General features: G+C 39.9%; 2 protein-coding genes across 2 annotated transcripts; both read left to right on the top strand.

The window, feature by feature from the left end:
* Window positions 1-4,725: 4,725 nt before the first annotated feature.
* Window positions 4,726-8,741, top strand: LOC135473879 (uncharacterized). The gene is made up of 3 exons (XM_064753805.1): window positions 4,726-5,270; window positions 6,848-7,096; window positions 8,374-8,741. The coding sequence occupies exons 1-3, from the start codon at window positions 4,820-4,822 to the stop codon at window positions 8,616-8,618; spliced, it is 945 nt and encodes a 314-aa protein (XP_064609875.1). The 5' UTR covers window positions 4,726-4,819; the 3' UTR covers window positions 8,619-8,741.
* A 5,535-nt stretch (window positions 8,742-14,276) lies between these two features.
* LOC135474083 (uncharacterized) lies at window positions 14,277-17,401 on the top strand. The gene is made up of 3 exons (XM_064754087.1): window positions 14,277-14,647; window positions 15,981-16,229; window positions 17,082-17,401. Exons 1-3 carry the CDS (start codon window positions 14,323-14,325, stop codon window positions 17,321-17,323), a joined length of 816 nt encoding a protein of 271 aa, XP_064610157.1. The 5' UTR covers window positions 14,277-14,322; the 3' UTR covers window positions 17,324-17,401.
* The last annotated feature ends 3,464 nt before the right edge of the window (window positions 17,402-20,865 follow it).

The raw sequence follows: 20,865 nt of genomic DNA on the forward strand, positions 1-20,865 counted from the left end.
GTCACACATGTTCCAAAGGTCAAACTTGTTAGCGATGTCAGTGAGGTTAAGAGAGCGTAGAGAGCGGCACATGCGCTGTAAGGAGTATGTGAGTGAGTGAGTGCTTGGGGTTTAACGTCAAGGAGTATGTGAGAACATGTCAGTTGTTACGGATGTCAGCTGTTACGGGTGTCAGTTGTTACGGATGTCAGTTGTCACGGGTGTGATTTGTTACGGGTGTCCATTGTTACCATGAAACATTGGGAGAAATATATATATAACAAAATAAGCCTCTTTCAGTGGAGGTTATTTTACGTACACATTTATTGTGACTATAATCTGTTTCTTTTAGCGAGTTGCCGGCTGTCGTATTTTAACTGGATTTTTCTTTGCAACAATATAGACATACAGCATATCAATGTGTGGAGCTTGTGTTGTTACGTGTCACTAAAGACAGGCAATTTTTGTAACATGTAAGACAGATTTTACTGACAGCTGAATATAGGCGACTCGCTAAAAGAAACAGACTTTTTCCTTCTGTCTGTTTTCAGTTGAAACAGTTACGAAGAGTTCAGTAGGTGCGCTTATGACATACGTATGCTTCCATTTGTGAACATGTTCATCTTTCTATTTCCACAAACTTTCTGTGACAATACCACGCCGGAATGAACAGCATGCTGACGAAAGTGTGGCTCTTCTCCGTGGGTTTTTTTTAGACAGACATGTATAGTCAGTCTAAAGAAAACCTCTCATTCTATATCTGTTACATACGGCAAATTTAACCGTAAACACACTTAGCACGAAAAACACACAAATCGCATTATGTGGACGTGAATACATAACGCGGTTACTATTATGATCGTTGGTTTCCACATGTGGGACTACATACAAAGAGCGTAGAGGAGCGCATTGAAAACCGGTTGTATTCAGCCGCCTCACGCGCCGTCTGCAATGTTTGAAGAGAGTGTTTGCCATCGAGGTGCATCCTTTAACAGCCGTTAATTAACGGGTTCTGAGAACATAATCCTGTTCAAACAGAAACCAGGCCCAAATTTAAACAAACAAAAGGGCGAATTTAAAGTGTTGTAATGGGAAGATGTCCGATTTAGCGTCTGCAAAAATTACACTCGTTGTCGATGTTACGTGCAAGTATTAATGCGGGTGTCAAACTTGATTCATTCACAAACAGACATTTCAAGTAAACACATTTCATCCTACGCCCAGCTTTGAAATTTCACTAAGGGTACACCTAACAGTTAACGAAATAGTCGTAAATGCTGGCATGAATGTGGACAACTAGATGAGCACAAAGCCACATACTTGTTTTGTACATCATGTATGCTATGATTAACGAGGATGAAATGGATGAAAATAAAATAGTTTAACCTTAGTTAATTCGAAATAGAGGAGGAAACAGACCTAACGGCCACAGCAATTTTGTTCTGACCAGCTTGGTAGCTGTAAATCAGCTTTCAGTCCGGAATTCTTACAAAGCCATGGGAAGCGCCATGTTAGAGGAACCAAAAACACCCGTGCCCCGGGCTCATATAGCTAAAACGCAAAACAGGGTTTGGGTGACTTCAGAGGAAAACAGATGTGTTCTCGGATTATAGAAATACCTGCCATGCACCAGAAGCAAGCTTTGTACAGAAATCTGACTATAGGCGATTTCGATTTCCTCCATCTGCACGATTTTATTTAGTAGCGAAATCTGTGTTGTGCAAAATCACACAAATAAAAAGGTTGCTTTTTAAACTTTACGTGGTGTATCCCTACTTGCATATGTGATGCATATATATATATATACATTTGGTCTAGTGTTGGTTGGTTTACATCAGAATATTAATTGAGGGACCTCAGCTTTGAACAAAAAAACTCATCCTATTAATTGGCGACCTCAGCTTTAAACAAAAAAACCATTCTATTAATTGGGCGACCTCAGCTTTAAACAAAAAAACCTCATCCTATGAATTGGGGGATCTCAGCTTTAAACAAAAAAAAACTCATCCCATTAATTGGACGACCTCAGCTTTAAACAAAAAATCTCATCCTATTAATTGGACAACCTCAGCTTTAAACAAAAAAAAACTATCCTATTAATTGGGCGACCTCAGCTTTAAACAAAAGGAATTCATCCTATTAATTGGACGACCTCAGCTTTAAATAAAAAAAAAACTATCCTATTAATTCGGCGACCTCAGCTTTAAACGAAAAACCTCATCCTATTAAAACTTTAGGATTAATAATGAGGCTGGTTAAATCCCAAGTCAATTCACATCAAACATTGTGGATAGTAAGGTTAGTAATATATAGAGACATACCGTCAAATGTGAACAAATAGGATTGGATTCGAGTAGGATTAAACCCAGTAGCTATTATCGTTGAAATTTAACCATATGGTTCCTATGAACGTATGCCCCCTAAAAAAGGAACGCATAGAACATTGTTGGTGAGACCAGATGAATTGCCACTTATGACCTGGTGTCACGGATAAATGTGATTCCACTGCTTAGTTCATGATCACCGACATTCTGTCTTTCTCACTGTGTAGTTAAGCAAAATAGGACAAATCATTAAAATAATTACCCCCCTTTGAACAAAAAAGTTTTTTTTTATATCTTTTTAAATATGCATTACTTTTTTGGCATCCTATATAACAGTTGTTATTCGTATAATAAACTTATAGAGAAGTTATCCGTAAAAATTTGGCCATATTCTACGAATAAAGCTGGAAGTATTTATGATAATCCAGTTTTATTGTTTGTAATGCCATTTCTACGAAACTGAATGGAATGTTAAAACGTTACATCTGTATGTTGACATTTCTACGGACACCTGCATGAATATTTCACAACATGGTTAGTACGTGACAGTCTCGGTCAACCTTAACTCCGTTTTCATTTCAGTCTGTACTCGACATTTCCTAGTTCTAGTTTTGTTGCTTTTCTTGCAATTTTCATCACCTTTTACAAGGTATTTGTCATTGGAACATCTGAAAACGAATTACAGGAATAGTACAAATGTGGTACACGTCCATTATATACATGTGTGTGTGTAAAAATAGGTAAAATATAGAGCTTTACAGTGGGTTTTGTGAGGAAAATGTGTGCTTTTTATGTAAACTTTGTAAATGGAGTTTTGGAATTTATCAATTACCAAGTAAAGACGGTGTACTGACAAAGTCAGAAGTGCACGAACTATTCATGAAGGCTTTTAATATGTGCTTTCGTTTGTTTTTGGCAAGATAATATGATCTACCCGATGAATATCTCGTCAATCAATTCTGAGAAGATTACCTGTGGGTCGTTAGGACACACGAGGTGCAGGTTCAAACCTGGCCTTGAAAAAAGGGATTTGTACAGTTTTTCCCTTGGCACTGCTCATGCGACGACACTCATGATTGACCCTATGCGCAATCTGACGTCTTCAACCAATATGGTGTGCATATGCGACAATCACATGTGATAAAGTTCGTCAGTAACTTGTCAAAAGTCGGTGGTTTAGGCCAGGCAATCTGGTTTCCCCATCCGTCATCTTAGGAGCGAAAAAAAAAACCTTGAGTAAGGGGTTAAGCAATAATAAAATAAATAAACCCATTTTGTTTGCAGAAAAGTCATCTCATGTGCATTCGGATAGGAATAACATAAACTCGCGTTTAGACAGGGAAAAAGCTACAATACACCAGCTGACACGATCTAGTGTAGAAGAACCCGTTTCTCTCAGCGAAACAAGCTTCTATAAAATATACCTACGTATGAAGGAGTGCTCGGACTGTGCGGAGTCAGTACATTACATGACTCACACCTCCTCTCTTTTCTCTTCCCAGTTCCAGTCGGACCACTGAAATAGTCTGTGTGTCAGCATAAAGCTAGCGAAGCTACCCATACACAAAAACTTCGTGTCTCTAAAAGTTCTGTTGAAATAGGTTGTGTTTACACTGATGGAAATGTCAATAAAATCTACCTTTTCACTGACTTTCTTTATTAACGAAAATAGGTTTAACAAACAAATCTATGTCTTAAATGAGTTTTATTATGGTTTTCCTTTTCGAAAATTAAATAATGACGAAGCCATTTGGTCGAATGAGGCTTGCAAGTCATCTCTGTTTTGAAAACGGTCACTGTTTGCATGATTTGACTCAAACTAATATTGACAACAAGATTTGAATGATTTGAATGAATAAACGGTAATGGTTAAATACCACATTGGCGATATCTGACGACTCGATAACTTACGAAAAACCCTTAGGCATCAGTCCATATGGAAACAGATTTAAATAATTCATGCAGCATTTCTGTTCTTGAAAAAGTTCCATCCCAAACATAAGTACATCTCAAGAAGCACATAATGTCCCGTTCCTTTTTTGTTTTAAATTCCAATCCTGTTATATACAAACATTAGGCCTCAGTGACTTTGTGTAAATATTTACTAAGCTTTCTTGGTTAAAAGTTTACATAGGTGCAATTCATGTGAAGTGATGTAAAAGAGATATAAAGGTGCATGTGTACATACATCGTCCTGCATTTCCCTGTTTGCGTTGGCGTGTATATGTTAAGGGTGTGGTTGAGCTGCAGGGTAAAAAACCTCCGTAATGATGTGTCATCGGTCCATTTGGATGTTACCCATGACAATCCCAACCAATCTCGGCTATATGTCAACTGCAGCATACAACTCCTTTAAAAACCCTAAAATCTACTTGGACATCACGTGATCACCTCCTGTGTTGTAATGACGTTGTACAGAATCTTATCATCCCACCTATTCAATTTAACGTTTTGTGTAGCTTACGTCCGGCTTTAGCCTTGCGTGGTCCGGGACAAAAGCCGGTATTCTTTTGGGTATGTTAGCCAGTGTGTATATATATAGGCCGAAGCTGTATACTATTAGACCAGAAGGACCGACGAAGAACTTAGTTCCCAAAGCCCGGTGCTCACCCGACCCTGATATTGTATCCACCATCGAGATGGTGCTCTCGGGAGTCGTTGTCTTGCTGGCTGCGCTATGCCTGGATGGTTCTTACGCCATCCTGGGACTCGGGGAGCCCATTCCTAGCGACTGGGCCTCAAACCTCCGTTATTACGACTACGTCAAGGACAGGGATGACTGTCGCTTCGGATACCGAATTGATGCCAAGACACGCCAGATTATCAATGTCTTCAACTGCACCAACGCCAATCCCGACATCTTCTTCGTGTTGGAGATGCGGACATGTGCCGCGTCATACCACGTGCTGAACAGAGAGACGTGCGCCTCTACGCCTAATTTGGAAGAGGACGACGTCCAAATTGCCGGTATGTCACAAGTATTTAGATATTTGGATACACTTCTGCGCTGTGATGCGCCTTGCCAATATGTGATATCGACATGTACATTGCTCTTTGAAAAGTTTATTTTTGCAGATATTGAGATCTTTTTGATTACAAGATTATGACTGGCTTCAGTCAATCAAATTTGCTGCTGGTAACTACACACAGAACCAATACCCACGTTAACGTTCAGAACTATTCAGTATGGAGTATAGATTGAAGGGGGGGGGGGCCTCCGTGACTCAGTCGGTTAGCGCGCTAGCGCAGCGTAATGATCCAGGAGTCTCCCACCAATGCGATCACTGTGAGTTCAAGACCAGATCATGCTGGCTTCCTCTCCGGCCGTACGTGGGAAGGTCTGTCAGCAACCTGCAGATGTTTCCTTGGGTTTCCTCCGGGTTCTGCCTAGTTTCCTCCCACCATAATGCTGGCCGCCGTCGTATAAGTGAAATACTCTTAAGTACGGCGTAAAACACCAATCAAATAAATAAATATAGATCGAAGACCACAGTCAGCAGACTATACAAAATGAATGATTATGGCTTAACGCTACCTCCACCATATTTCAGCCATACCGTGGCGAGTTAAATATACAGATTAGGTCCATACTGTGACTGTTTCCAGCCCTTTTTTTTTCAAGACAAGTCATAGCCTATGGATCCCGAAAGTCTAGATGACTGGCAAAACGCTCGATTCAGGTCGACGAGATTTTGTTGTAGGCCTAGACACGGACATAGAAGAAGGTAAAACCGACGCAGCGATTATACATGGATGACATTTGGCAATACCCTTCTACCTAAGCAAGGTTTTCTTCTTCAATAAGCCGTAATTAAGAATTTTTCCCTTAATCGAGAGCGGACAGAATTATAATATGGAAGGGGTAAACCTTTGTACCAGGAGCAAATCATCCACCTTCGCCAGGTATTCATGTATTTGGCCAATCTGCTGATTTAGAACAGGCAAACTAGGAAGAACTGAATTCCTAGGTCAGCAACTAATCGGCTGTTTCAAGAGGAACGATTAAGACGTAGGAACTACTCTTGCAGCACCCAGTGAGCTTATGAAAACAGCTTTAGAAAGATGTCGTGATGGAAATGAAGATTTTTATCAACGACGAAGCAACTCTGTAAGCCTTTCGTTCCGAGTGAGTGAGTGTTTGGGGTTTAACGTCGTACTTAACGTCGTTGCTTCACTGAGACGACTTACCAAAGGAAAGTAAGCCGCTTCACCCGAGCCATTATACTGATACGGGTCAAACAGTCGTTGCACTATCCCTTAATGCTAAACACCAAGCAAGGACGTTACAACTTCCTCTTTTAAAGTCTTAGGTGTGGCCGGACCCAGGATAGATCCTGGATGTCCCGCCCCCGAAGTTGAAGCTCTACCAACTGAGCCATTTGGGCCGGTCCTTATGTTCTTTCTTTCGGTTGGTCGATCAAATGTTTGTTACATCATATCCATTAACATGGGTTATTCATGTAACGACAAACCTTGGTGCGAGACGACATGAACGTTTTTAGTATGTCGCAGCTATTGTGAATTTGCGCTTGTATATTTTTCAGAGGACATTAACTGCCGATTGGAATACAAGGGTGTGGCCCCAGACCCCACAAACTGTGTGAGGTACCTACAGTGCGACTCTAACAAGAGTACCCGCGTTGGATGGAAGACTTGTCCGAGAGGCCAGTTCTTCAGTAATGATACTTACAGATGTGAACACATGTGGCGGTCGAACCCCGACGGAACCATCACATCCCTATCAGAGTCCGCCATGTGCCAGGGTCGACAAATCCCCGTGGGCAGCAGGAGAAGTAAGTCCATGTTTTATGAGATCAACTTCATGCTTTTTTGAATATTGTAATCAAGGTCCTACTGAGATACAAATATGTGTATGTACTTAGAAATGGGGCTCAGCAACTCTCCGTAAAGGGAATCAAATCTTCTAACTGATGGAACAGCAGATCCCGCTATCTACTTGATTCACAATACAGCTATGATTTGTCATTATCATTTGAATTATTATTAAATAGTTATTGAATAACCTGGCATTCCAGCTTGAACCCGACTCGCAATGCATTGTACTGGAAAAGGTACGACATTTCCCAAACAAAGCACAACACAAACCGCCAAAAAGTTTGCTTTAAACGTTTTTGACGATGCTGGTTTTAAAGTTGCCATTGTTCATGCAGAGAGCCAAATGTCATTCCAGCCGGGATATGGTATATTTGTTTATTTAGTTATTTGATTGTTGTTTGAGTTCAAGTTCAGCTCATGCAGGCTTCCTCTCCTGCCGTACGTGGGAAGGTCTTGCAGCAACCTGTGGATGGTCGTGGATTTCCACTGCCCGGTTTCCTCCCACTATAATGCTGGCAGCCGTCGTATAGGTGAAATATTCTTGAGTACGGCGTAAAACACCAATTAAATAAATAAATAAATAAATTGATTGTTGTTTAAAGCCATTCTCAAATTTTTCACTTGTGTCCTGACGGTGAGTTGATATAGTATACACATGTAAGTTACATGTCTAAGGCATAGGCCTAGTATCTAGCTTAGACAAACCGTACCTCTTCGGGCCTCTTATTCTCTATGTGAATAGATGTTTTGCATTCTCTGGGAAATGATTTTATTCTTTTTATTTGACTGTGTTTAACGCCACACTCAAGAATTTGTTACATGCTGAATTTCCAAATCATTTATGGCTGGCCGCCGTCGTATAAATGAAATATTTTTGGTACTGCGTAAAACTCCAATCAAATACAGTATCAGTTGTCCAAAATTCTGCTAAGATCCGCGAAAGTTTATACCCGCGAATAAAAAGGCATTTACAGTAAATAAATAAATAGATAAATAACATCATTTATCTCTGCATGCATGCGAATAGATTTATTCCTATCTTTGAAAAATAACCTTAATATTAAAACCCATTTATTAATTAATTGGAAATTAAATTCATTGAAATGTCTATGAATTATGTGTGTTCATAAAAACTTAAAGTTCAGAAACTTAATCAATAAATAATAATATATATTTTCTTAATCTTGTTTGTGTGTTGACAGTGTTATTTGTCCTCTGCCTTTTCATTCTCCAGATTACGGTACCATCATGTCGAAATGCTTGTGGAACTGGGACTTCAACAACGCCAATTCGTACAGCGTCTCCGAACCCTTGGACTGTCAGGTCTACTATCTCTGCTCCCGCTTCAACCCATCCTATATCGATACGTCGGAGGTCAGGAGATGCCAGGTTAACAACACTTACTGGTCAGATTCACAGCAGGCCTGTGTCGCGGCCAACCAATTGACGGCTAGTGAGTTACAAGAGTGTGGCCTGTAACGTCCTCATAAGCATCAGCACTCGGCAGTATTGCCTGGCGTCATTACCTAATTATACAGTATATCACCATTATCACACATCTATGTTTGTATTTAAAATCATTAAAATATTGGTGAACATGTATTCTGGTGAGTGTCTTTGCTGTTTTTATAAGCGTCAAAACAAAAACCTGGAGAGCAATCTATATACCAGCCGTCAACCATAGCGGAAGTTCCGAGGCAATAATCGCAAGGCCAATCTCCAAAACAACTTTCAACTGAAGCTACTAAAGTACAAAGACAGTATATAAAATATGAAATTCGGGTGGATTCATGCGAAAGCACGAGAAGCAGCCAACACTTTTCACTGATAATGGAAGGAAGCAAGTAATGAAGAATCCAAATTGTGTAACATTCTGTAGACTGTTTATTTTAACTTGTCTCTCACCAATACGGTCGCTGTGAGTTCAAGTCCAGCTCAAGCTGGCCTCCTCTCCGGCCGTACGTGGGAAGGTCTGTGCCCGGTTTCCACCCACCATAATGCTGGCTGCCGTCGTATAACTTAAATATTCTTGTGTATGGCGTAAAACACCTATCAAATAAATAAATACATTTTAACTTGTTGCCTCTTCTCAGCTATCTCTGACAACACTCACAACTAAAATTAATTCCACGAACTCCACAAATTGATATGTTCAACGTCCATCTTATTGCTGAGAAAACGTACTAAAAATACTTTGTCTAATTCATACTGTTAAACTACACAAGCTTGTTTTCGGAACCAAGACGTCATTGCATCGAGAGACGTCATAATTATTCAAAACAAAGTGGCATTCTGGATAATGGGTTTGAAGAATAATGTAAAGATAAAATATTTTATGAATTCATTCATCAAGGTTTTATATTCTACCAAAACGTGAAAACAGTTTCAAACATGGATGTGTGAAAAGCGTGACAAAGTGATTTCCCTGTCAAATCATACTAATTGTCCTGCATGCAATTTGATTTTGCATAATTATGTCTCTCAATGAAATGAACTGTTCGTTTGAAAAACAAGTTTACGGAGTTTAACATTCTGCGAAATAATATCGAAGTTCAACATTTCAATGTGTACAGATTGTGGCTCTAGTGTAACACCATCTACTGCCTTCAAAAATACACATGTACTATATTTACTAATATCCGAGTATCATCTCTGATCTGGGGCAAAGAGTAGCTTACTGTTGAAACGGCAGTTTACATAATTGTCTTATTTGTCCCTCAATCGTGATACGCAGCGATCTATTAATTGAAGTATGAATTCAATTTTGATTGATTTATTTATTTATTTTTACAATTGGTACTTAATGCCATACTCAACAATTATCACTCTACTACGATGGTTGTCAATTTTATGAGTGGCGCACTCCAGGTAGTGTCCGAAGTAAACCACTGACCTTTGGTAATTCACCGACAAACTTTCCCCTATATCATGAAACACACTGTATTGGTGAAAGGCAAGTTATCTTCGGGCAATATCAGACTGCACAAACGGCCGCACGACCGTAGTCGCGATTGATGCTTGTTGGTGCTTCTTGTCAACACGGCCATAGCTTTTAACTCAGATACGGTCAGTTCAATGCGTAGAATGGCGTGCCGAAGCGGTCGCTGTGAGTTCATGTCCAGCTCATGCTGGCTTCCTCTCCGGCCGTACGTGGAAGGTACGTTTCCACTGCCCGGTTTCCTCCCACCATAATGCTGGTCGCCGTCGTATAAGTGAAATATTCTTGAGTACGGCGTAAAACACCAATCACATAAATAAATAAATAAATAAGAAATGGCATGGCAGTTTTCGTTTTGGTCCATGTGCAGGTAAAAATGGTCGAAATAGGTACTACCGGACTCAATAGTCGACGAACAAATACTTGTATAAGATTATAAAGTATTATTTCTTTGTGCAAACCAAAAAACTGGTTTTGAACAAGGAACATCAACCATCGTGGTGCATCACCCAAGGCCTCGATTTTTAAATGTACAATGCTTATTCACTGTTCAAGAAATACAGTTTCCCCAAATACTCACATGTTAGGTCAGGTCATACCTCACTTGATGAACAGCATTGAGAGGTTAGAGCAGAAATGTTTAGCAGTGTAATGTGACTGGGTGGTGAGTTAATGTCTGATGATGATGATACGTCAGCGGCGACAGTACTATGGCGGCACGAGACAAAAGAGCGGTGGAAATCCGTCCTGCAACAAGGAGGCACATTACAAACACTCTAAGGACTCCTTCGTCGTCAGATGACTGAAAAATTGTTAATGAGACATTAAACCCCTAGCGCTCAGCCACTCACTCACTGCAGCGCCCTGCCACAAAAGGACACCGTTTATGTGCACACACCTACTGACTCCTCCCCCTCATATTTTTAAATAGGGCGTAAAAGCCCAAGAAAACATACATGTGTACATACATGCATACACACATGCATACAACATTCATAATAACATTTGTCTTGCATGCGCCGTGCATCACAAGTCATGTGTCACTAGGCCGGTTTTATTACACGGCGTTTTTTGTTTGTTTTGTGTTTGTTTTTTTTTCTTATGTATGCCCTTTTCTCGCAATTTCAGATATCACAGAATTATGTTTCAACGATATATTTTCTCTCACAATAGGACCAGCATTGTAATGGTTATTTAGTTACCTGACAAGATGCTCATGTAAGCATTTCGTGCCTTCTACCAACCTATTGGTCAACACGAATTCAATATACCTGCAGTATATGTGCAGACAACCCGGCTAGTAGCATTACAATACATAACCGTGTATTACTGCTTTCTTTGTTCGAGGGGCATCCGTGAGAATATGCGATCAGCGGCATTCGTTAGGTCGTTTGCGCTGTGTCTTGAGTGTCAACATGGCGTGTAGTCAGTATATCACATGTGGGGATAAACAATTAGTGGACGAAAAGGTTTCCTCAGGTTTCCTCCACCCATAAAACAAAGAAATATACGACAAAGCCATTTATATGTCAAAATATCACGGTGATATTGGATATAAGTAAGCTACATGATGATCCACAACAAAAAAATGAGAAAAAAGAGAACATTTTTCATATAAAGCCTTACATGTGCGCAGGAGAGGGTCCTTGTCGACTGGTTGAGCAGCTTGGTTTCCAAATCATTATTTAACACAAAAAAAGAGACTCAATACAGTTATGAGACAGGGAATTGTCTACTAAATGGATTGTTCTCCTAGCGGCAGTAAGCGGTCGACGAATCGCTGGAGACAATGTGTCTTTCAGCAATATGACTGATGCCACATGTGGAAAAGTTCGCTTGTCAACGCTAGATTGTTTACCTTGGGCATTTCGGTTTCTTCCACCCATAATTTATACTGGCCTCCATCGTGTAAGTGAACAATTCTTGAATTTGCCGTTGAACAACAAGCAACGATAGATACATAAAGCATATAGTTAAAGATTGATAGTGTGGGGGACACATCCTACTTAAAGAAGCCTGCGCCAGCGCGTCGCAATGACCCAGGATCCTACCACCAATGTGGTCGCTGCGAGTTCAAGTTCAGCTCATGCTGGCTTCCTCTTCAACCGTACGTGGGAAGGTCTGACAACAACCTGCGGATAGTGATGAGTTTCCCCCCGATCTCTGACTGGTTTCCTCCCACCATAATGCTGTCCGCCGTCGTATAAGTGAAATATTCTTGAGCACGGGGTAAAACACCAATTAAATAAATAAAATAAATACCATCCCTAAAGTAATCAGGGCGTAAGCTGCGCAGTTTATTGTTCACTCTTGATTGCAAGAAAATTCCATGCGTCTTTTCACCATTATTGAAAACTGTTCACTGCTTCTCTCGACATAACTCAGTCCTAATTTTGTACTTTCTATAATTTATTAGTTCTTTTGTGATTTGTGTTATGCGTCGTTTTGTGAATTGTCCTTGTGCTTTTTCACTCACAACTCCAATTTTGATTGACGGCTGGTATACTCATCTCTGTTTCGACGCATAGATTTATATTGCTGACTGCTTACTATATGGATCTCGACGATTGATGGTGTTTGATATGCAAGGCAATACTTTATTTCTTTGTTCATATTACCTCAGCGAATTTTCACGTATTTGTTGTTGAAAAAAAGTCGTTACTTTCACAGAAACAAAAAGTGTGTTTTAAACTGAACATAAATCATGTGACAAAGTAAGTGCCTTACAAGCGCTAAGCAACACTATTTCAAAAAAAAATTTTTTCTTTTGTTTAGAATTTTTTGTGTGTTAAAAAAGCTTTTAAAGTAGGATAAAATAGCGTGGAAATTTCAGACCACGCCTGAGTAATGTGAGGTCAAAACACTTTCTTCATAAGAATTTCCCTTACTTGCCTAACAGAACGTTTTGAAAATAGTTATTTCCGTAAAACCATCTCTGTTGAACTACCTTAATATTATTGTAATAGAATTTCATACGTTTAAAAACTATGGTTTCGAATACACATATGACCAAATTAAAGATTTTGGGGAATTTTGGTCGCAGTTCGCTGTTACCTTTCATATGCGGCACACACCAGTTTCGTCTTTATGCACACTTTAAGTATTAATCTTAATACATTTATTTATTGGTGTTTTACACCCTACTCGAAGTTAACAGAATCGTGGTGAACCTTTTGCAATGGTATATGTCATTCTACCAAGGCGATCAGTTTATATATTCTATAAGAATGGTTTAAAAAACATACAGAGGTTGCAAAAGGAGCCATGAAGTCGGTGATATTCCCAAACATAGATTATGACTATTACTTCGCTTTTGTTTTCGTAAAGACGTTCTAGCAGAACTGCCGACGTAGACGTCAGATTAAAGGCAAAGAAAACACTAACGCGGAGTGTATATCAGATGAAAGACCATTAAACACTGCCCATAAAAATAGTTGGACATTTTTTTTTCTGGCCACGGATCAATTTTATGCCTATTAGCACTCATAGACTGCCAGATTTCATCTTTCAAATGGCATGTATGTTTACATATAGATCTATGAATGTATTCCCCGAAAGAGCGTCAAAACGAACTGTTCTAAGCCAAATACATGGATGTAAGGTCACCGATACCTTCTTGGTCAGTACAGACCACAGTAGGATCTGTTTTCAAACTATTTTACTAGATGAGAAAAATTCTGAAAAATAAATCGAATTTTGGGCAGTGTTTAGTGGTCTTTCAACTGATATGTTTCATTTTAGTATTTTCTCTGCCTTTAAAACGCGTTAACCTATATACACCCTCGCCATTCATCTCGTCTGTCAACATATTTAACATCTGTTGCATGATTTATAAGATCGACGTAAATTCTTATATAATTGAATCAATTGTGTTAAAGTTAGTTTGTAGAATCAGTGTCATTTGAGAACAGTGCATCTGTCCCACGAGGACTGGTTGGTAAATGTTGAAGACGGCTTCTGAATGTATAGCTGTATACGCCGTATGAGAGATTGGACAGTAAGCACATACCCATGTATCACCACTCCAGATTTCAATTAATTTCTAAGTGTGGTGAGGTTTCTTCTCTTTGTCAAGCCCCTTTGTAGGCGGAACCTTAGTATCTATTCAAGTGTTGTTTAATGAGCAAATATTCCAGGGTATATTTCTCTTCAAAACAGCCATCCCTGCCCTCAGTTTTTTCCCATCGGGTCCTGAGAGAAATCACCGATACGACAACCCTGCGGACGCAGTTTCACTCGGCCAACATGAAGTTGTTTTCTCTCTCCCTTGCGTTGGTGTTGTTGCACACCAGCTGGGGTATACTGAGAGTTGGAGAGATCATCCCGAGTGACTGGGGCACCAACTATCGTTATTATGATTACGTCAAAGACAGAGACAACTGTCGGTTTGGATACAGGGTGTCCCCGGGTACCCAACAGGTTATAAACGTCTTCAATTGTACCTATGAGAACGAAGATATGTTCTTTGTTCTCAAAGCGATGACTTGTGCAACGAGTGCGCATGTCCAGAACACGGAAACTTGTGACGTAACACCTGGCCTGTCCGAAGAAAACAACATCCCTGTAGAGGGTGAGTATAGCTTTGATCCAATAAGGGCATTTAAAATAAATGGGTACCTGATTAGGAAGTTGGTGTCAATTTTGGATTACCAAAAACATTTTCATAACAATGAGGTAAATAAATGTGCAAATATCAAGTCTTCAAAATGAGAATCTCGATATTCGGAGTTACGTGTATTCCACACTGTTTTGGTGACAGGCAATACCAAAACATATATTTAATTATTTATTTATTTGAGTATTTCGCTTATATGTCGGCTGCCAGCACTGTGATGGGAGGGGTAACCCCACGACCACGGAGCTGGCAGACCTTCCCACGAAGAACCGGAGAGGAAAAAGCTTGAAATGGAGTGGTGACAGGCCCCTGAGTTATTGCGCCGCGCTGGCATGCTAACCACTTGACCCCAACGTATATAGGCCTAGCTGTATGCAAATACATTTTGTCTACTAAAAGCAGGTAGGCCTTAGAATGTGCCAATTCCAAATCACAGGCTCGGATGCTGTAAATTCTTGGTATTCCACATCTTGAAATGAATGGTGAAAGCTGGTCATAGACAATCCAAATTTTGCCTGGTTACTTGACATCCCCAAGAGAAAATCTCACGCAGGATCATGGGTTAGGTTGCCGTTGACGTTTAACTAACTTTGTATAAATGGATCAACACACACACGCTCGTTGTTCGATACTGTTTATGACTGGTCAAATGTGTGTTCTAAATTCACAGTTCGGAAAGGCCTATACAAGGAATATTCCAAGAAAATGATCTAAAAATCTATCAGTTAAAAGCCATGTCCAACAAACATATATCAAAGGAAGCTCAGCTTGTTGTCAATCATGTAACTCAAGTGTACAAGGTACACCGATGCTAGAAAGACACTTTATACCCAAGGCTTGTCTTTGGCAAGTATCTGACAAACTTATCCACATGTGACTACAGATTTGTGCAAGCTCCGAGCTTTTTCCCACCATTGTCGACGCGAGACCAGTGAAACTAGGGAAATAATGTTGCGCGAAATTCAATCGGTTGTAAAAGAAATGATACTGTTTTGATCGTGAATTGCTCTAACTTTAGCAATCGCAAATATCTGCTTGTTGGCCTGGTGGTTATATTCACACATACTTTCATATTCATACATACATGCTGCAGTTTACTCCGCAAACCACCCTACAAGAGGTGTCGATCAGCTGTTATCACCACTGCCCCAAGAACAAAGATGGCAAGGAAATATGGAAATTCCTTGAACATGACGGGAGCTTTGACTACTATTAAAATCTCGACTTATTGTTTATATCCTATAGAAACTGCATGTAATATTTGAAAATTCGCTGCCTTTACACTCAGGAGACCCGGACTGTCGGTTTGTCCAGAAGGGGGTGGCACCCGCCTCAGATAACTGCTGCAAGTATCTCCACTGCTCTGACGATGGACTGGTCCGCCTTGGTACCCGGATGTGCCCCAGGGGTCAGTACTTCAGCAACCAGACATTCCGATGTGAACACATGTGGAAGGACACGGTAGATGGCTCGATTGTCTCCCTTACCGAGGCAGAAATGTGTGGAACCAGAACTTTGACACCTGACAGGAAGAAAAGTAAGTTCAAAAGCACGACTGATGGATAAATGGATGGGTAGAATGGCGCTCGCGGGCTTCCCCACTTGTTTGCTTACTTGACTAGTGACAGACTGACTGATTGATTGACTGACTGATAACAGCTTTTAGAAGGAGGTAACCGAAACTCCCACGGTAAACAACCAACCTTTCGCAATTTAGTGACGCGCTCTCCTATTTATTTATTTATTTATTTATTTATTTATTTATTTATTTGATTGGTGTTTTACACCGTAGTCAAGAATATTGCACTTATACGACGGCAGCCAGCATTATGGTAGGAGGAAACCAGGCAGATCCCGGGAAAACCCACGACCATGCGCAGGTTCAAACTCTACTACGTGTCGCGTTTAAGCTTGAACAACATATTGAGGAAATACATTGATGTGCACGGTATTCAAACAGCATATACAACTACTCAAACGTCGTCAAATGCATTTCTTCACGCCTTTAAGCCCCTACGAATATTGAAAGCGACGCAATCACATAGTCTGACATATATACGTGAAGAATCTATATCCTACGACAACATCTATATTAATTTTATCAGACTTAAAAGTTGTACAGATTTCGACTTGATGGCACTAAAGAACCAACCAGCAATGCAATACTCGATTGGCATGCTGAAGGCTTAAGTGTAGACTCCTCCAACTTCAGATGGTGGCCAACTGGTAAAAATTACACTATTAATAAAAATTAACAAAAAATCGTTAATATAGACTTGTGTGTCAAATGGGTTAGTTGCCCGAGAAAGATGAAATACCAAATTATATAACTACTGTGCGCCAAAATTGTATTCAGTTCTACAATAAATCAGGATGTTTCTCTTTTCAGATTATGGAGGGATCATGCAAAAATGTCTGTGGAACTGGGATTTCAACAATGCGAATACTTACAGCGTCGCTGAGCCTCTGAATTGTAACTTCCGGTATCTGTGTTCTATGTACAATCCCTCCTCAGTGAGCGCCTCATACACCTTCAAATGTGAACCGGACATGTACTGGTCAAATTCCCTACAGACATGTGTCTCGCTCAACGAGCTCATAATGGAAGAGCGTCGTGAATGCGGCCTCTGAACTTGTGATTGGATCGTAGAGTTTTGTGTGTAGCTTAACACGCTCTCTCTGTACTCAACTGAAATCTTGTTTAATAAAAAAAATATTTAACTGATGGATGCGTCGTTGAAGTTCAGTATTTTACAGATTTACAGATTTATTTTATTTATTTGATTAATGTTTTACGCCGTACTCACGTGAAGGATATTTCACTCATGCGATGGTGATTAGTATTATGGTGAGAAACCTGGCAAAACCCGGCGGAAACCCACGACGATCCGCAGGTTGCTGGAGGCCTTCTCACGTACGATAGGAGAGGAAACCAACATGCGTTTTACACGGACTCACAGAGACCGCACTGCGTGGTGAGAGCTCCCTGGGTCATTGCGGCGCGCTGGCACGCTAATCACCTCAGCCATGAATGCTCCTAATCAGTACAGACTCTAACTCTTAAGTAGTCCATTTGCTAATATGTATGACGTGTATCTCGCATCTCAAATTACACGGGGTTCTACATGTCTGACATATATCCACTATCTTTGTCCTGTGTATGTCTGAAATACACCCAGTATTCACACTGTCTTGGTCTTGTATATGTCTGACATACACCCAGTATTCACACTTCCTTGGTCTTGTATATGTCTGACATACACCCAGTATTCACACTTCCTTGGTGTTGTATATGTCTGACATACATCCAGTATTCACACTCCCTTGGCCTTATATTCTTTGTCTCACAGTCTGCAGCTCTTGTTTACCATATGTGATGGATTCTGTATCTGGCAGTCTGCAGCTCTTGTATATCACGATGCCCGAAGCCAGCATATCATGTAAGCCTTTCTCACAGTCTGTATAACACTTGTATCACAATGTTTGTACGTATTCACTATAGCAGCAATACATTTTGTCGTGTTCTCTATCTATATTTTTCCCAGTATTTAATAATGTATTAACTACCTCAAATTTCATTACTTATAGGGTGATATCTAACATTTTCAGCGTTACACATGGACGACATAGTGATTGAGACTTCATGTAACTATTACTTTCCCACACATATTCTGTACTGAATGTCAGTTTTATGAATTATATTTTTATTTCTTTGATTGATGCCTAATGCCTTGCTTAAGAGTGTCTTTATGACAAGCTCCCAGGGTTTAGGAATTAGGGATCTATGCGTCGAAACAGACATTCGTATACCAGACTTCAATTAAGATGGACATACCAGGTCGCCGTTTAACATAAATGACCGCAAATTGACGCAATCGTGCAAAGAGAAGCAGTCAACAGCATTCAGTGATGTTGGAAAGACGTATGGTATGTTTTAGGCGAATGAATGAAATCAGTATTCAGATCGTGTACCGTGCTAGAATACAAGTTGTCGATAATAAAATATATAACTCAGATGCGCTTTGCTTGCAATTGTTCACATATCCAATGCGGCGATCGAATTCAACACGATAAATATACTGCCCCTAGCCCAGAGTTAACTGAACTTAGACACAATCATGAAGCAGAGTACTGCAGATTCTGAACACTCTGTTCATGTTTACTTACAAGAGAATCATACTCATTGTAAAACAAATGCTACAAAGAAGATATAACCATGTCGAAAGTGGATATATATCTTTCACAGCCTTTGCTATACATGGATTGTTTAAAGCTAGCAGATCATCAATATATCGCTTAATGAATGAGAAAGATCGTGCCTGGTGAGCCAAAAGTGGGTACAATTGATACCCGTCGGAATATGTATACACTATCGACAAATTGTTTCCCCAAATTTCACACAGATGTTATTAATGAGAAACTCAAGCAACTCAGTGAACAACGAAATGCCTCACGAATGGTAATCCTTGTTTGTAGTGGAACTGAAGAAGCCTTTGTTGTCATGTAGCCGTGACTAATTTTATTAATCACCCATACAATTTGTCAAGAAATTTTGTAAGTTAAATCTGAATTGTAGTACAGAAACTGGAGAAATCGCAAGTAGAGATGTCCTTGTATTATACGCGTATTTTGAGTGAGACGTTTTGAGTTAACGCCAGAATTATTCCAGCTGCACAACAGCACTTTTTCCAAAATGATTGTACTTTTTTCTTGTGGTGCCTTCGTTAAGAGACTCGATCCCGGAATATAGCAAGCTTTGTACGTGGATTTCCACATTTTTGGAATCCAGTAAAATCGTGTTGAATCAGTTCCTGTGAAGGATGCTCTCCTCTGTTTGAGAAAGGATTGAAGTTTTTTTAATAGTTCTTTCAGAGTATTTGGTCGTTCTAGAATACGTTGATGTAGCGCAGTTGTTGTAGTGATATTATACGCTCTTCTTAGAGAACCTGGTAGAAATAGTTCTTGCAGACAAATATTATATTATTAGGTTCTTTGTGTCAGCAGGAACAATAACGTATTTTCTCTGAAGGTCATCAAGTACCTTTCGCATGGTAGGGTCTGGTGGGTTGCAAACAGTTTTTTTTAGTCGCTCAAACCAAGTGTGAAGGACTGGAGATTCGCCGTAATGCTAGTATTTCAATTATACGGCCATTTATATAATTATTTATTTATGTTATTCTTGACTGCCACGACACCCAAGCATTTTTCACTTATAAGATGACATTAATTGTTCCCAGGACGTTACGTACAAAAAGACGAGCACCTTAATCACCCCTAGACGCTATCATTTTGTACCAACTTATAAGCATTACATGGAATCTACTATAAATATTTAGCCTGTGCAAAGAAGACAACATCATAGAAATGAAATTAGCAAGTCCTATATTGTGTAAAGATATATTTCCTGGCTTTGCATTGAATTGTGTTTGTCTAAGGTGTGCACATAAAAGATGGCGAGTAAATAGACACTAGGGAATAAGTTTTATACTGTGTCGACACGGAAGACAGATACGTTTATCATCTCTTCTCTTGAGTAATACTTTCGGACTTAGTTTGAACAATCCGTTGTTTGGTTATACTAACCCACCCCGACATTCCTCATATGCACATTGGCAGAAATAGCTGTGGTCTGTTTCACAAGTTAAGTGGTATTTTGGGTTAAAGATTTGATAGATTGATAATTTTTACCTTTACAAAACAAAATATTTGAGTGAGGGCTTAGTGTTTGACGTCGTACTTAACAGTACTTTTTTAGTCATATGACCAGGATGTATTTATTCATTTGATTGGTGTTTTACGACGTACTCAAGAACATTTCACTTAGACGACGGCGGCCAGCATTACGGTGGGAAGAAACCGGGCAGACCGCCTTACCGAATGCAAGTAAGCCGCTCCGTCTGAGCCATTATACCGATACGGGTCAGCCAATCGTTGCACTATCCCCTTCATGCTGATCGCCAAGCGAGGAAGTTACAACTTTAATCGTTACACTATCCCATTCATGCTGATCGCCATGCGAGGAAGTTACAACTTTAAAGTCTTAGGTGTGACTCGACCTAGGATTGACACCTGGATCTACTGCTCCCGAAATTATCTGTGCTATCGGGGCCGGTCAAAATATTTCAACTGGATACTTAAACGTGGTTGAAATTGCCTGAGAGTGCATACATGCA

The sequence above is a fragment of the Liolophura sinensis genome, chromosome 8 (genome assembly GCF_032854445.1).
Source record: "Liolophura sinensis isolate JHLJ2023 chromosome 8, CUHK_Ljap_v2, whole genome shotgun sequence".
Classification (NCBI taxonomy): domain Eukaryota; kingdom Metazoa; phylum Mollusca; class Polyplacophora; order Chitonida; family Chitonidae; genus Liolophura; species Liolophura sinensis.

What these genes read in the sequence shown, in the direction of transcription:
- LOC135474083 (XM_064754087.1), top strand. Translation starts at nt 14,323, where the DNA reads ATGAAGTTGTTTTCTCTCTCCCTTGCGTTGGTGTTGTTGCACACCAGC. An exon ending in AAACAACATCCCTGTAGAGG is followed by an intron (nt 14,648 to 15,980) that starts GTGAGTATAGCT and finishes CTTTACACTCAG; the next exon opens with GAGACCCGGACTGTCGGTTT. An exon ending in GACACCTGACAGGAAGAAAA is followed by an intron (nt 16,230 to 17,081) that starts GTAAGTTCAAAA and finishes TTCTCTTTTCAG; the next exon opens with ATTATGGAGGGATCATGCAA.
- LOC135473879 (XM_064753805.1), top strand. Translation starts at nt 4,820, where the DNA reads ATGTTAGCCAGTGTGTATATATATAGGCCGAAGCTGTATACTATTAGA. An exon ending in GGACGACGTCCAAATTGCCG is followed by an intron (nt 5,271 to 6,847) that starts GTATGTCACAAG and finishes TATATTTTTCAG; the next exon opens with AGGACATTAACTGCCGATTG. An exon ending in CCCCGTGGGCAGCAGGAGAA is followed by an intron (nt 7,097 to 8,373) that starts GTAAGTCCATGT and finishes TTCATTCTCCAG; the next exon opens with ATTACGGTACCATCATGTCG.